The 15,403-nt window shown below is 34.6% G+C and overlaps 1 protein-coding gene across 1 annotated transcript; it reads left to right on the forward strand.

Moving 5' to 3' along the window:
- Positions 1-3,649: 3,649 nt before the first annotated feature.
- Positions 3,650-5,740, forward strand: tmem179aa (transmembrane protein 179a, genome duplicate A). The gene is made up of 4 exons (XM_067383019.1): positions 3,650-3,951; positions 4,053-4,190; positions 5,354-5,432; positions 5,561-5,740. Exons 1-4 carry the CDS (start codon positions 3,650-3,652, stop codon positions 5,738-5,740), a joined length of 699 nt encoding a protein of 232 aa, XP_067239120.1.
- Positions 5,741-15,403: the final 9,663 nt, after the last annotated feature.

The raw sequence follows: 15,403 nt of genomic DNA on the forward strand, positions 1-15,403 counted from the left end.
AACTGTAACACAGGACAGGCAGACAGGAAGTAACGCTTGGAAATGCAACACTTGGGAAAACAAGACCTAGCAGTGAGGTGGTGTGTGTATGAGTCTTTTATAGTCCGTGTAATGTGCTGCAGGTGTATGTGGCAACTGGTGATTGGACAGGAGTGTGTGCATGTGACTGATGATGACTGGCAAAGAGGATGATGGGAACTGTAGTCCGGAACTTGACAGGATTCATGACAGCGTTACAATAATCTAGTCTTGAGGTCATGAATGCATGAACCAACTGTTCCGCATTTGTCATTGAGAGCATATGCCGTAATTTAGATATATTTTTTAGATGGAAGAAGGCGGTTTTACAGATACTAGAAACATGACTTTCAAATGAATGATTGGTATCAAAGAGCACACCCAGGTTCCTAACTGAGGACGAAGATTTAATGGAGCACCTGTCAAGTGTTAGGGAGTATTCAAGGTTTTTTCGTGAGGAAGTTTTTGGTCCAAAGATTAGGATATCAGTTTTTTCTGAATTTAATAATAAGAAATTTCTTGTCATCCAGTTTTTAATGTCAGCTATGCATTCTGTTAGTTTTGTGAATTTGTAGGTTTCGTCAGGGCGCGAGGACATATAGAGCTGAGTATCGTCAGCGTAGCAGTGAAAACTAACACCATGCTTCCTAATTATCTCTCCTAAGGGCAGCATGTACAGAGTGAAAAGCAACGGTCCTAGTACTGAGCCTTGTGGTACTCCATATTTAACCTGTGATCGATACGACATCTCTTCATTAACTACTACAGACTGATAACAGTCAGATAAGTACGATTTGAACCATGCCAAAGCAATTCCACTAATGGCAATATAGTTTTCAAGTCTTTTTAGAAGAATGTTGTGATCGATAGTGTCAAAAGCAGCACTGAGATCTAATAACACTAATAGAGAAATACAGCCACGATCGGATGATAAGAGTAGATCGTTTGTAATTCTAACGAGAGCAGTCTCAGTACTATGGTTTGGTCTAAATCCTGACTGGAAATCCTCACAGATTCCATTTCTTTCTAAAAAGGAACACAGTTGTGTTGAAACTGCCTTTTCTAGTATCTTTGACAGAAAAGGTAGATTCGAGATTGGCCTGTAATTTACTAAATCTCTCGGATCTAGTTGAGGTTTTTTAATAAGAGGTTTAATAATAGCCTGCTTAAAGGTTTTTGGCACGTATCCTAGTGTTAAGGATGAATTAATTATATCAAGAAGTGGACCTACGACCTCTGGAAGCATTTCTTTCAGTAGTTTAGTCGGCATTGGGTCTAACATACATGTTGTTGATTTTGATGATTTGATAAGTTTAGATAATTCTTCCTCTCCTATAGTGGCGAATTATTCTAGTTTTACCTCAGGGACACTACAGTGCACTGTCTGAAGCGAAACTGTAGACGGTTGCATGGTTTTAATTTTCTCTCTAATATTATCAATCTTGCAAGTAAAGAAGTTCATAAAGTCATTACTGCTGTGCTCTATGGAAACGTCAGCAGTTGAATCTCTGTTTCTAGTTAATTTAGCCACTGTGTCAAATAAATACCTAGGATTATGTTTGTTTTCTATTAAGAGATTTGAAAAATAAGTAGATCTAGCATTTCTTATAGCCGTTCTGTACTCAATCATTTTTTCTTTCCACGAAAGGCGAAAAACTTCTAGTTTTGTTTTCTTCCAACTACGTTCAGCTTTTCTAACAGCTCGTTTTAGAGCCCGAGTGTGCTCATCATACCACGGCGTTGGATTAGTTTCCTTAATCTTCTTTAGACGTAAAGGAGCAACTGCATCTAATGTGCTGGAAAAGAGAGAGCCAGTAGTTTCTGTTGCAGCATCGAGTTCTTCTAAGTTGTCAGGTATACTAAGGTGATGAAACTGCTCGGGGAGATTATTTATAAAGCAATCTTTAGTGGTAGACGTGATGGTTCTACAATATTTATGGCTGGGTGGTGGTTTTGCAGCCTTGGCTAATTGTATTATACACGAGACTAGATAATGATCTGATATATCATCGCTCTGCTGTAGAATTTCAACAGCATCAATATCAATTCCATGCGACAGTATTAGATCTAGGGTATGATTACGACAATGAGTGGGTCCTGACACGTGTTGTCTAACTCCAATAGAGTTTAAAATGTCTGCAAATGCCAATCCAAATGCGTCTTTATTATTATCTACATGGATATTAAAATTACCAACAACAAGGACTTTATCCGCAGCCAGTACTAACTCTGATAGGAAATCAGCAAATTCTTTGATAAAGTCAGTATGGTGCCCTGGTGGCCTGTATACAGTAGCCAGCACAAATGTCAACTTACATAATGTTACATAAAGCACCATCACTTCAAAGGAATTATATTTGAAATTCTTTTGAGTGATTCTGAATATATTACTATAAATTACAGCAACACCTCCCCCTTTGCCTTTCTGTCGAGGATTGTGTCGATAATCATAACCTTGAGGACTAGATTCATTTAAAGTAATGTAATCGTCTGGTTTTAGCCAGGTTTCTGTCAAACACAGCAAGTCTAGTTTATTGTCTGTGATAATTTCATTTACAATAAGTGCTTTTGAAGAAATAGATCTAATATTCAGTAACCCAAGCTTTATCATTTGTTTATCTGATTTATCTGTGATTTTCATTTTTTGAACATCAATTAAATTTTTACCCTTAAAAGGTTTCGGAAGTTTTTTGTATTTACTAGTTCGAGGTACAGACACAGTCTCTATGTGATAATATCTAGGTGAAAGAGTTTCTATGTGCTGTGAATTATTTGAGTTCTGTGACGTGAGGCGGCTAGCAGAAGGTCGGTTTAGCCAGTTTGTCTGCGTCCTGATCTGGGCCCTGGTTTGTCATGTTTCAGCTCTAGGACTATTTGCCAAATTTCTAGATAGAAGAAATTGTGAAAGATTTTGTGTGTATAAACGTAACCAAACAGTTGTTTCCTTGCCTAAAACATGTAATATATTAAAGCGTCTTTGGTGTTTTTTTACAAAATAAAACCGGAAACCGAGGATAACACGAGTATGATGTAATTGACAGGCGACTCCTCACATGTCCCGGAGCCTTGGTTAAAATGGCAATTTTCTCAGGATTTACAAATAGTTGGAAACATTTGGGATATTGTAAGTACTCAAGTGAGCAAAATATATAATACTGGCCTAGTGATTTTTTGGATATTTTACTGCAAAAATCTTACATATTGCACCTTTAAGAATGATGCTAAACACATCTGACAACAGGTATTGTTTATGATCCCATAACTTTAACAGAATGTCTATAAAATGTGTAAAATAAAATTTCAGATTTCCTTTTTATACAATAAACTAGAATACTACAATTAGAAAAAAGGAATTTTGTTCAATAAGTGAAGATGTCCAGTGCTGAACTAAATATTACACAATTTCTGCATTATACAGCGTTCGACATCTTACATATCTAAACATTGTTTGTTAATAATTTAATGTTTAAAATAGTTCAGGCAAAGATGCGAACACTGCAATCAAAAAGCCCAAAATCCTCAATCAGGTGCAATGCATGCAGTGGTGACATAGTCGTCCAATAACAAGATGCCGACATAGTTCAACATTCACCGTCATGCGCAATAGCAGAATGCAGTCGACGCCGGAACGATGGCCGTCGATAATTTTCTCTTTGGCCAGTGCATCCTTTATTTTTTAGCATTTCTTTTCGGTTTTATTGCCGTCGTGCCGCTCTCTGAAAACGGCGATGACTTTCAGGGGAAATGCCTGCTGTTTACTGAGGGAATGTGGCAAAATGAGAACATGACGATGGGGAAACAGCGCTTTATAGTTGAAGAATGGGGACCAGAGTCGTCCTGCCGCTTCATCACTTTCGTGGGCATCGTGTCTCTCATCCTCTCTGCTGTACAGGCGTGGCGGACCTTTTTCTTCCTCTGCAAAGGCCACGACGAGTAGGCAACTGCTTATTCATTTACATCATATTGATTATTAAATGACGCCAACGTTTCAAGCAGTAAATTATGTACTTTTCTGTCCTTACATCTCTTTCCAGCTCTCTTTTTCATGCCTTCTTGAATCTTCTCCTGTCCCTCTTGGTGGTTTTTGTAGTGTTTGTGGCCGGTACTATTTCCAGTGTTGGCTTCAGTGGATGGTGTGATGCTATCACTGAAAATGGGGCCATGCCCAGCAGGTAAACTGTTTTTAACCATTTTAAATGAGCTAGAATAACACAAGCATTATATATATATATATATATATATATATTAGTACAGTCCAAAAGTTTGGAACCACTAAGATTTTTAATGTTTTTAAAAGAAGTTTTGTCTGCTCACCAAGGCTACATTTATTTAATTAAAAAATACAGTAAAAACAGTAATATTGTGAAATATTATTACAATTTAAAATAACTGTTTTCTATTTGAATATATTTCACAAAGTAATTTATTCCTGTGATGGCAAAACTGAATTTTCAGCATCATTACTCCAGTCTTCAGTGTCACATGATCCTTCAGAAATCATTTTAATATGCTGATCTGCTGTTTAAGAAACATTTAATGTGTACAGTTGTACAAAATATGTGTGTACAATATTTTTTTCAGGATGATTTGATGAATAGAAAGTTCAAAAGAACAGTGTTTATCTGAAATCTAATCTTTTGTAACATTATAAATGTCTTTACTGCCACTTTTGATTGATTTAATGCATCCTTGCTGAATAAAAGTATTCATTTCTTTAATTTCTTTTCCAAAAAATAAAAATTCTTACTGACCCCAAACTTTTCAACGGTAGTGTATAATGCTACAGAAGCTTTGTATTTCAGATAAATGCTGTTCTTTTGAACTTTCTATTCATCAAGGAATCCTGAAAGTACACAACTGTTTTCAACATTGAAAATAATCATAAATGTTTATTGAGCAGCAGATCAGCATATTAGAATGATTTCTGAAGGATCATGTGACACTGAAGACTGGGGTAACGATGCTGAAAATTCAGCTTTGCATCACAGGAATAAATTACTTTGTCAAATATATTTAAATAGTACACAGTTATTTTCAATTGTAATAATATTTCAAAATATTACTGTTTTTTAAACTGTATTTTTAATTAAATAAATGTAGCCTTGGAGAGCAGACGAAACTTCTTTTAAAAACATTAAAAATCTTAGTGGTTCCAAACTTTTGGACTGTACTGTATATACTATATATATATATATATATATATATATATATATATATATATATATATATATATATATATATATATATCGACAATGCTGTTGTTGTAAATAGTTCCAAAATATTGTCACTTTTTATATTACTTATGGTTTAAATTTGTTTAATTTCTCTTTGGCAGTTGTGAGGATCTGCAAGACACAGATTTAGAGCTCGGTGTTGACAACTCCTCCTTTTATGACCAGTTTGCCATTGCACAGGTAAAAATTCATCCACAAGTAGCATAAAATCTACATTCACAAGCTGAGGTTTTGCAGTATGTATTTCAAAATATCCACAGTATGTGATATTAATATATAAATATGCTAATATGTTCCTTTTCCCACAGTTTGGCCTGTGGTCGACCTGGTTATGCTGGCTGGGTCTTACAGTGCTATCCTTCCTGAAGGTTTACCATAACCACCGACAGCAGGAGCTGCTGGACAGTCTAGTTCAAGAAAAGGAGCTGCTGCTAGGTCATCCTTTACAGAGGAGTTCTTATATGTACAACAGGAACGCCATGATTTAATCAAACAAATCTCATATAGTCCATTTACACTGCATGAGCTAGTTTCTGAGAGCAGAATTAAGCCCTCTAGATAAACATTTTTTATAAACCTCTATCAAACATTAGATATGAATCTTAGTTATTAGAATCTTTACAAACTTTGTTCATATTTAAATAAATGGTCATGGAACGCAAGGCTGATTCCAGAGTTAAATTGTTTCCATCACGTTCATATACACTCTTATTTTTTACATTATAGGACATATGAAGACACTGCCTGTGAGATATTGTGTTGTATCTCATTCTCATGAGAAGGCAGCTGTAGATTTATGAGACTCAGTTAAGCGTAAATGCGGTCCCTCTCTTTGAGCAGATGTCACAGCTTCACAAGTTCACTCAGATGTAAAATGTAAAGTCTGATTCAAATAGAAACTATACTGCCTTTACTGTACATGGGAATAGAATCAGAAATAATATGGAATAATGGCTCTTTATGCTGGCTTTATTTTCTTACCTAAAGGACCAGAGTTTATCCTCACTTTTATACAGTATTTTTATTTTTGCCAACACACACTATATTGTCAAAATACTTGATTGCTTCTCTCTTATTATTGCTGGTCCCTTATGTTATTACTTATTTAAAAAAAATGTGAAAAAATTTGTGGTAGCCTACTGTTTTTAAATGCAACAGGAATTGTTATCCTTGCTGATTATTAGGCACCTGTTTATGTTATAAAGCTCAAACATCTTAAATAATAATCAGCAATACCATTTTTTTTTTCTTTCATACTGATTATTATGTAAAGCTGTGCTGGCTTCTAGGCATGTGCCAGTGCAACCCGCCATTCATCATGTGTATGGATTTGCAGTTTCATTGTCTCTATCTCCACCAAGTGGCTGAAAAATAAAATTGCTACACGTACAGCTAAAGGTACACAGATTTTGCTCATTCAAAACTGCCCAATTGACACATCTCAAAAATAACACAAACTGCTTTATTTTACACTTACAATTACATTTATTCATTTAGCAGACACCTAAACGATTTAGAAGTGGAAACAACATTTTTATCCTAATAGGCATTATGATATTGTAAAAACGTATTTTTCATTTGCAAGTAAAAAAGGAAGGAATACTTTCTGCATTACGTAGCTAATATGAAAAGCCTATGGGAACGCAGTGGCACCGCGATGCGACCCCAAAACGCTATTGTCGTGTAAATGAACATCCAAGTTTTCCATTTTTAGTTGAAAATGGTGTTGTGTTAACGGCCTCTTGGTTAATTTATGGACAATCTTTGACTTTTGCAGATCAATTAGAGAAGTATTAAAATATGGCTGCATATTTCCCAGACTGAGTTTCTCTGTGTTAAAAGTACAGTCTCCTCATATGTTGAAATCACAGGGATACACAATTAATTGGCACTATTCTATGTCATTAAGGATAAGGTTCCAACCCTCTAGGGGCCCTCAGCAAACTTCCTAGGGGGGCGGAGGATGACTTAAATGATTTAAATGAATATATTACTATGAATACAATTAATATAAATATTATTACTAACATATTAAAATAATCTAACTTAATTTAAATGCTGAAAAACATGATGTAAACAGAATCATATTTTTCCCCATCTCTTTTTCTTTTGAACATACAGTTCTTGAAATTTCTGGAATCATAAAATGAATTTTAGTTAATTAATATATCAACACTCCTAGTTTATGTTAATAACAAAGTTGTAAAACATGCAGCTTTGTCATAATTACTGCAGAAATACAAAAGAAATATGAATATTGTGTAGGAAATTGGGTTTGTACAGTTTGTACATTTAGATTATTTGATTATACCTTTCCTTCATCTAACACTCACTTTAAAAACAGCAATAATTTAAGTGTAATCTTTAGCAAATATTAAAATGAATATCTATTTTTTCATACTTTACATGGTAAATGTTGTGATGTGTAAATTAAGTTTAAGCATTTCAAACAAATCAGTTTAGCTTTTAGGACAAAACTGAATAGAATTTTAATACTGGCCATGTTTGGTTATACTGTCCAACATTTTAACAATGGATGGCATTAAAATTTTCACAATGAAACTGCTTTTTATAAAATATTAAAAACTTGACAGACCATTTCCTAACATGAACATTATGTGCCGTTTTCAAATAAAATAAATCATATTACAACAAAACACTTTATAAAGAAAGGTACGCATATTCTATTTCTTAGCAATGCATATGTTTTTTTTTTTTTTTTGCACATCCCAAGCTCTGAAAAACTCGCAACAATGATAATGTGAGGATGACAGTTTTCAAAGAACATGGGTTGTCGGTAGATTCCACATGAAAGAGCTGTTTTGATACAGATCTGTCACAAAGGCTAAAAATGTCACAGATCCTCTCACAGAAGAAGAATGTGGAGGAACGATTGTTCAGTTCAGTACAGACAACATTCCACTTATCTCCCTCCCATTTTTCTACGGGCCCAGTGATGACTTCATAGATGTAGCATGTGTGTAATCTGTGAACAGTTTTTACCATTTTGTTGTTTCCTGTTATTATAATGGTTGCTTAGAAGCCCAAGAAAACAACAAATTTTCTTCTCTGTGTTCTGATTGTATCGTACAACTTATAACATCATTTGGCTGTTTGAAACCTGTTCAAAACAAAATCAATGCTTGGCAAAAAAAAAAAAATGTTTTAGCAGGTAAGCCTGGGTCTGACCAGACACTCCCGTGGTGGGCTACGGCTACTGGAGACAAGTTTCATTGGACTATTTGTACCTTATATAAGAGACAGAAAATATCACACATTATATACTACAGGTATATAGGTAAATACTAGACCGTAGGTATATGTAGGTAAATACTTGGGTCTGCAAACAACTCTCTCTCTCCTTGAGCCTTCAAAAAACAAATAAACAAAGAGATGTGGTCTGATGCTACCACCGGAACTAGCTTTACTGCACAAGCAAGTTTAGCCAACACATGCTCTTAGAAAAAAGATAACCTTAAATGGATCTGTCAGGTGCTTCAAATAACAATTTAGGGGTCTCATCATGGGATTCATTATGGATTTAGTTTTAATTATTTATTTTTTTATTTTAATTACATGTTATGAATTAAACCATTTGTAAACATACTAGAAAAATCGAAATAACCCATTAAACATGAAAATATTATGCAATAATTTAAGACTTTTCTCCTTAAATGGAACCTTTTTGTCATATAAGGGTTCTTTAAAATTCAAGAACCCTACAGGGTTTTCATATTGAACCCCAATTAACCTTTTTTTCTGTTACATCACTGTGAGCTTCAGTTTTTAGGTACAGATTTGATAGATTATAGATTTTTATATTATTATTATTATTTGAGTCAATTTCTTCTAAGACTTTGGTTAATATTTAATTAAGATGTCATTGTGATTTTGCACTTAGCTTCATAGAACTCCATGTTTATTCATATTTACTCATATTTCAGATTGTGAATTATATGTATTTATAACTGTATTGTTGAAACATTTTAGTATGATTTAAATGCCCTCTCATGCCATATGGCCCTCCATCACATCCTTTTTTTTCTGAACGCAGAGGAATGCTGCAGTTAGGCTAGTTTCACTGTGACCTCAAAGAACAGGTCTGCCGTGTCGGCAACAGCCTCTGATTAGACCTCGCATGATACAAGATGGCATCTTTACAAGTATATCCTGTAGAATGGCATTCATGTGTCTTTCTAAATTCAGAGCGAATCCTTTCTTAAAGAATACAGTAACGTCTTAAAGTCTTTAACATTATGGTTATTTTTAATTTTAAGTCTATTCATGTGTCTCAATAGGCAGAACATTGAATTTTTTCTCTCTTATTCACAATATGATGTGATATGCATTTGTCAAGCAAATTTCAATGTGTTCCAATGCTATTTTAAATGTAATTATTACTACAATATTATATTCTCAAAATGAATAGATCGGTGTTCTCTGAGTTACGTATATACTATTTTAATCATACTATTTAATCATAATTTTAAGCAAGAAGATGAACTAATACATTGTCAAAACAAGTTTTTTTTTTTAAATATATTTAATAAGTCAGTTTTATATTATTTGGGTATTGTGTAAAAATACAATGCCAAACATTTTAATTCTTAATAGGTTACACATTATCTATTAGGATATATACAGTCATGGTCAGAATTATTGGCACCCTTGGTAAATATATGATCAAAGTAGTGCTGTGAAAATAAATCTGCATTTTTCATCCTTTTGAACTTTAGTAAAAAAATAAAATTAAATAAAAAAAAAATCACAAAAATCTAACCTTTCATTAATGTAAACTATAGCGAATGTGTGTGTGTGTGTGTGTGTGTGTGTGTGTGTGTGTGTGTGTGTGTGTGTGTGTGTTTGTTTATATTACACTCTAAAAAATGCTGGGTTGTTTCATCCCAAATTTGGGTCAAATATGGGCAAACCCAACCCCTGGGTTAAAAAATGCATTTAAAAATTTAACCCAATGGTTGGATTTGTCCATTTTTGACCCAAACTTGGGTTGAAACAACCCAGCATTTTTAGAGTGTACATTGTGGGGACCAAATGTAAAATTTGGTCCCCACAATGGGGGGGTCACATTATGAAATAAATGTTTTTCTCTATACATTGGCCACAATTATTGGTATAAATTCTTGTGAGTAAAATATCTCTGGAATATATTCCCCTTCATATTTACAAATATGAAGGGGACCAGGGTGACTAGTAAAATTAAATTATCCAGCTATGACTTATTATGACTAAATTCACTTAATCATCCATCACAAAGAGTAAAAACAAAGAATATAGTTCTGATGTGCAGCAAAAGATTGTTGAGCTTCACAAAATAGAAAGTGGCTGCAAGAAAATAGCTAAAGCATTGAAAATTCTCATTTCCACCATAAGGGCAACAATTAATGTTTCAATCAACGGAAAATGTTATGAATCTGCCTGGAAGAGGATGTGTCTATTTTGTCTTCATGCAAGGTGAGGAGGAGAGAGGAGGAGAGTTTGAGTGGCCAAAGACTCTCCAAGGTTAGTCTTAGTTGAGTCTTGGGGTCAGAAATCATCATCAAAAAAAAAACAAGAAGAAGAAGTAAGAAATCAGATGGCAGCTACGTCACCACAAGTTGTTTAGGAGAGCTTTTTGGCAACAAACCCACAAGATGGGTTTGGTGCGCACAGGAATAAAAAAAATTCTGTTAGAGGTCCTGGACATCTTGTTCAGAGACATGGCATCATGATTCTATCAAATACCAACAGATAAAAAAAATCAACACTTGAAAGCCTCTACTAGAAATCTTATAATGGGCCATGGTTGGATCTTCCATCAGGAAAATGATCCAAAACAAACATCAAAATCAACACAAAAATGAGTCGCTGAGCACAAAATGAAGACATGCCTGTACGATGTAGACCTATGCTTTTTTTAAATCTCACTCATCATTAAAGGGTTAGTTCACCCAAAAATGAAAATTCTGTCATTTATTACTTACCCTCATGCCGTTCCACACCTGTAAGACCTTCGTTCATCTTTGGAACACAAATTAGATATTTTAGTTGAAATCCGATGGCTCCGTGAGGCCTTCATAGGGTGCAATGACATTTCCTCTCTCAAGATCCATAAAGGTACTAAAAACATATTTAAATCGGTTCATATGAGAACAGCGGTTCAATATTAATATTATAAAGCGACAAGAATATTTTTGGTGCGCCAAAAGAAATAAATAAATAATGACTTATTTAGTGATGGCCGATTTCAAAACACTGCTTCAGGAAGCATCGGATCATAAATGAATCAGTGTATCGAATCATGATTCGGATCGTGCGTCAAACTGCCAAACGGCTGAAATCACGTGACTTTGGCGCTCCGAACAGGAGATTCAATGCACTGATTCATTTGTGCTCCAATGCTTCCTGAAGCAGTGTTTTAAAATCGGCCATCACTAAATAAGTCATTTTTTTTTTTTTTTTTTTTGGCACACCAAAAATATTCTCGTCGCTTTATAATATTAATATTGAACTACTGTACTCACATGAACTGATTTAAATAAAGTACCTTTATGGATCTTGATAGAGGAAATGTCATTACTCCCTATGCAGGCCTCACGGAGCCATCGGATTTCAACTAAAATATCTTAATTTGTGTTCCAAAGATTAAGGAAGGCCTTATGGGTGTGAAACGGCATGAGGGTGAATAATAAATAACAGAATTTTAATTTTTGGGTGAACTAACCCTTTAAGTAAATTAAGTAAATAATTTATTTATGAGTAAAGATCAGTAAATTGAAGAATTCAGTTGTTTAAGTAAACTCGAAAACTGCAAAAAGTTGGGTTTTCTCATAAGGAAAGGTGTGCTCATAACCGGTCTAGCAGGCAGGTTTAGGGAGAACTAACCCACGCACGATAGGAACCTCTCTGACGAGTCCAACCGGCAGGATCATCGCATTCCACGCCGCCCTGAGTGACCCCATCCTTTTGCTCTCTATAAAAACACCGTGCGTTCGGAAAGAGATGTGCAGTTCGTCGGTGCGAAAAAGATCTCTTTAAAACAGAGCACATCGGTTTCAAATGTTTGTTTTTTTTTCAAGCAGGTTTCGAAGATCTCGGATCTATGGCGTTCACTCTACACTGATTTTCCTCGGTAACCTGTGGCTTCCTCTTTGGCCGAGTGGTTCTCAACAGTTCAACAGTTCTTTTGAAAATTGTGAAATGTTCAGGACCACTTGATCAGACGAAGGAAAATTTCACCGTTGACTCGACTCTGTTACTTTGTTAAAATCAGGTTTGTTGAAATCACGGTGATGATGACTTCGTTGTTGGCCTCTCTCTCTCTCTCTCTGTCATTGCTCTGTGTGAAATACCTGATTGTATGGATTTACATAATGTGTTGTATTTTGTTTTATAATAATAAACGTAATTCAAAATGAAACCTTTAACTACTCTTTTTGTTACAAACACTGGACAGCTTGAGTGTTTGCCTTTGGTAACGTACACTTATCAACTTTTTTTTTTTTTTTTTATCAATTATTAACTAGGCTACTTATTAGTCCTTGGACTAATTTAATATTATTGATATTTTTGAAACAGCTCATCTAATTTTATTGGGTGGTAAGTTTGCGGTAAGTTTTGTTTTGTTTTGTTTTACCCTTTAACAATAGTTTGGTTTAACGCGTTAGGGCTTTACGCGTTAAACCAAAGATTTGAACATACTTTTCATAATTGATGCAGATGCAGACAAGCAATGATTATGTCAGAAATCATATCTGATTAGGAAATAACACATTTTATTAAAATGTAAAGTAAGTATTGACATTTTAATAGCTTGTAATATGTTTCAAGATTAGATAGAAAAATAAATCTATAAGTATTAATATCTATAGGCTAATATTGTATCTAACAGATGAAGTTTTTGAAGATCAGAGTATAGAGTAAGAAAGGCCTAAAAGAAGTAAGATATTTGCAAACTACAAGGAGAGGAAAATGTGGAAAAGCAGCAGTAGAAGAAGCCCTGAGTTTTCTGAAACTAAACATTTATTATGCTGTGCATATACAGAAAGGGGCTAGGGAAAGTATTGAAGTTCTTAGTACTTCTCTTACAACCATTTAAGGATGCACTCAAGACAAAATGTACCCTAGCAGGTCTTATTGGGTCACCATGGCCCTTGTAAGGCACATGGAATAACTTAATAAGCATTTGTGGTTTAGCACCTTTAAGAGAATATCGCAGATCTTAGTTTATTCCGTGTCTGCTGAGATGGAAACAGACATATTTTGATCCCAAGGTACATCACCTTAATCAATTCTGATGGAAAACACACCCGGTCAACAGGATAAACCCCTCAACATTACAGCACCGAAGCGACACAAAAGATATTACATTTGAGAATAATCAAACATATCAGAGTATATGGTAGAATATATGTAAATGATTAAAGGAATAATAATAATAATAAATACTTTATTCATCCCTTTTAAGGAAATTCAAAATAAGAAATCAACATCTAAAAGAATAATCATGCAACATAAGGAATATAACGATTATTTATGATTAAATGAATACATAGCTATCAAAGACGAATTCATAAAGAAAATATTCATAAAAGGAAAATTTCATAAAATAAATGAATAAAAGACATTAATCAATAGAATAAAATTGAATAAATTTAAATGTGAATAATTTTGAGTACTCCAATGATTTCACCTTTTTATTATTATTATTTTTAAGCATTGTTTTAAAAATGTCTTACATTTTAAAGGAAAATTTCTAGAGTTCTGCATAATTTAGCCTACTCAGGTTTGTTGAATTATACGGATGAGATGTTCACAAACGACTTTAAGACTTTCGAGCAGATATTCTTCAGAGGTGGAGATGATGTTTCCATTATGGGAACATGGCCAGATTACACAGGCGTGAAAACAGCTGAGGAGTTCCCCTGGGAAGATGTGTTTAGGATGCAGGACATGTCTGTGTTACTCCAGGGACCACTGGACACGATACAAATCAATTCAATGTGGATTATAAAGATCGGACCCCAATAATCCCATACAATGTAAATTTTAACCAATCAGACTGGTGGTACTTAATTGTTTTGCTCATTGCAGGGAAGTATGAAATAAAGGCCTGCAAAGGTCAGACATTATTTATGCAAATAGTAAATAATTACTCAGTGCAGTGTGTTAACCTGCCAAAGATATTGTACACTAAAGTAAGATATGATGTATAAGACCATTGCAATGCCATAAGAAAAAAGGCTATAGGCTGGATTATGAATTAAATAAAATAATGGTAACAGGTGAAGTAGTGGGATGAGAAGTGACAATAATTCATACAACTCATTTGAGGATGGAGAAGGAGGGAGAGAGGCGGAGACACAGGCGCAGCTTTGAATTGATCCACATGGTTCACGTTTAGTTTTGTTTGGACTACCAGGTGTGCGCGCGCGTCTGGAGTAAGCACGAGCAAAGGATGGAAATGGTCAAACATTCGCTGAAGCATCTGAAAGACATCATTTCCATTTAAAAAGTCACAAGTCTTTGGTCTTATTCTGGTACCTGTCAAATGGTTTTATTAAGCGTCGCGGTTTGGTAATTAGAAATTGGCTGTAAGACCCAAATGAAAACAAGAGGTTCCCATGGCTTTACGTGATTCAGAACAAGATTCAGGGAATATACAGCAGAAGGAATCAGCCGTGGAACTTGACACTCTCCTTTTGGATACCGATATAATATTTGGATTGACCAGTCATTATCTGAAGAGAAAACAGAAGGTAATAACTCCTTGTCCGTTTGCATGTTTTGTTAACTTCATATAGCTGTCAAATATCACATTTGAGTCAAGATGCTTAGTTTAACTGTCATACGAACAGATGCAAAAGGATCAAGACTATTTCAGAACCATGAACAGCTCCCCCGAAAAGACCCAGAAATGTGTGTCTACTGTAACCACAGCAAATCCCACTATTTTATCATATCATATTTTGCATCTCACAGACACGTTTTAACAGCTATTGAAGTGTGCTGGTCACAGTGCAGTCTAAAATACATATCTTCACCAGTTCACGCATTTTCGAGGAGTAAAATATGTTTATATAAGCTTCACCTTCAACAAGAAAAAAACTTCCATAATCGATTGTTTTATGGACATGCAATTGCAGATGATGGCC

This window comes from Chanodichthys erythropterus, chromosome 4 (assembly GCF_024489055.1).
Source record: "Chanodichthys erythropterus isolate Z2021 chromosome 4, ASM2448905v1, whole genome shotgun sequence".
NCBI lineage: Eukaryota > Metazoa > Chordata > Actinopteri > Cypriniformes > Xenocyprididae > Chanodichthys > Chanodichthys erythropterus.

Excerpts from the sequence above, each read along its gene's own strand:
- tmem179aa (XM_067383019.1), top strand. The coding sequence starts at position 3,650 with ATGGCCGTCGATAATTTTCTCTTTGGCCAGTGCATCCTTTATTTTTTA. Across the intron at positions 3,952-4,052 it reads CTCTGCAAAGGCCACGACGA|CTCTCTTTTTCATGCCTTCT; the intron begins GTAGGCAACTGC and ends ATCTCTTTCCAG. Across the intron at positions 5,433-5,560 it reads ACCAGTTTGCCATTGCACAG|TTTGGCCTGTGGTCGACCTG; the intron begins GTAAAAATTCAT and ends CTTTTCCCACAG.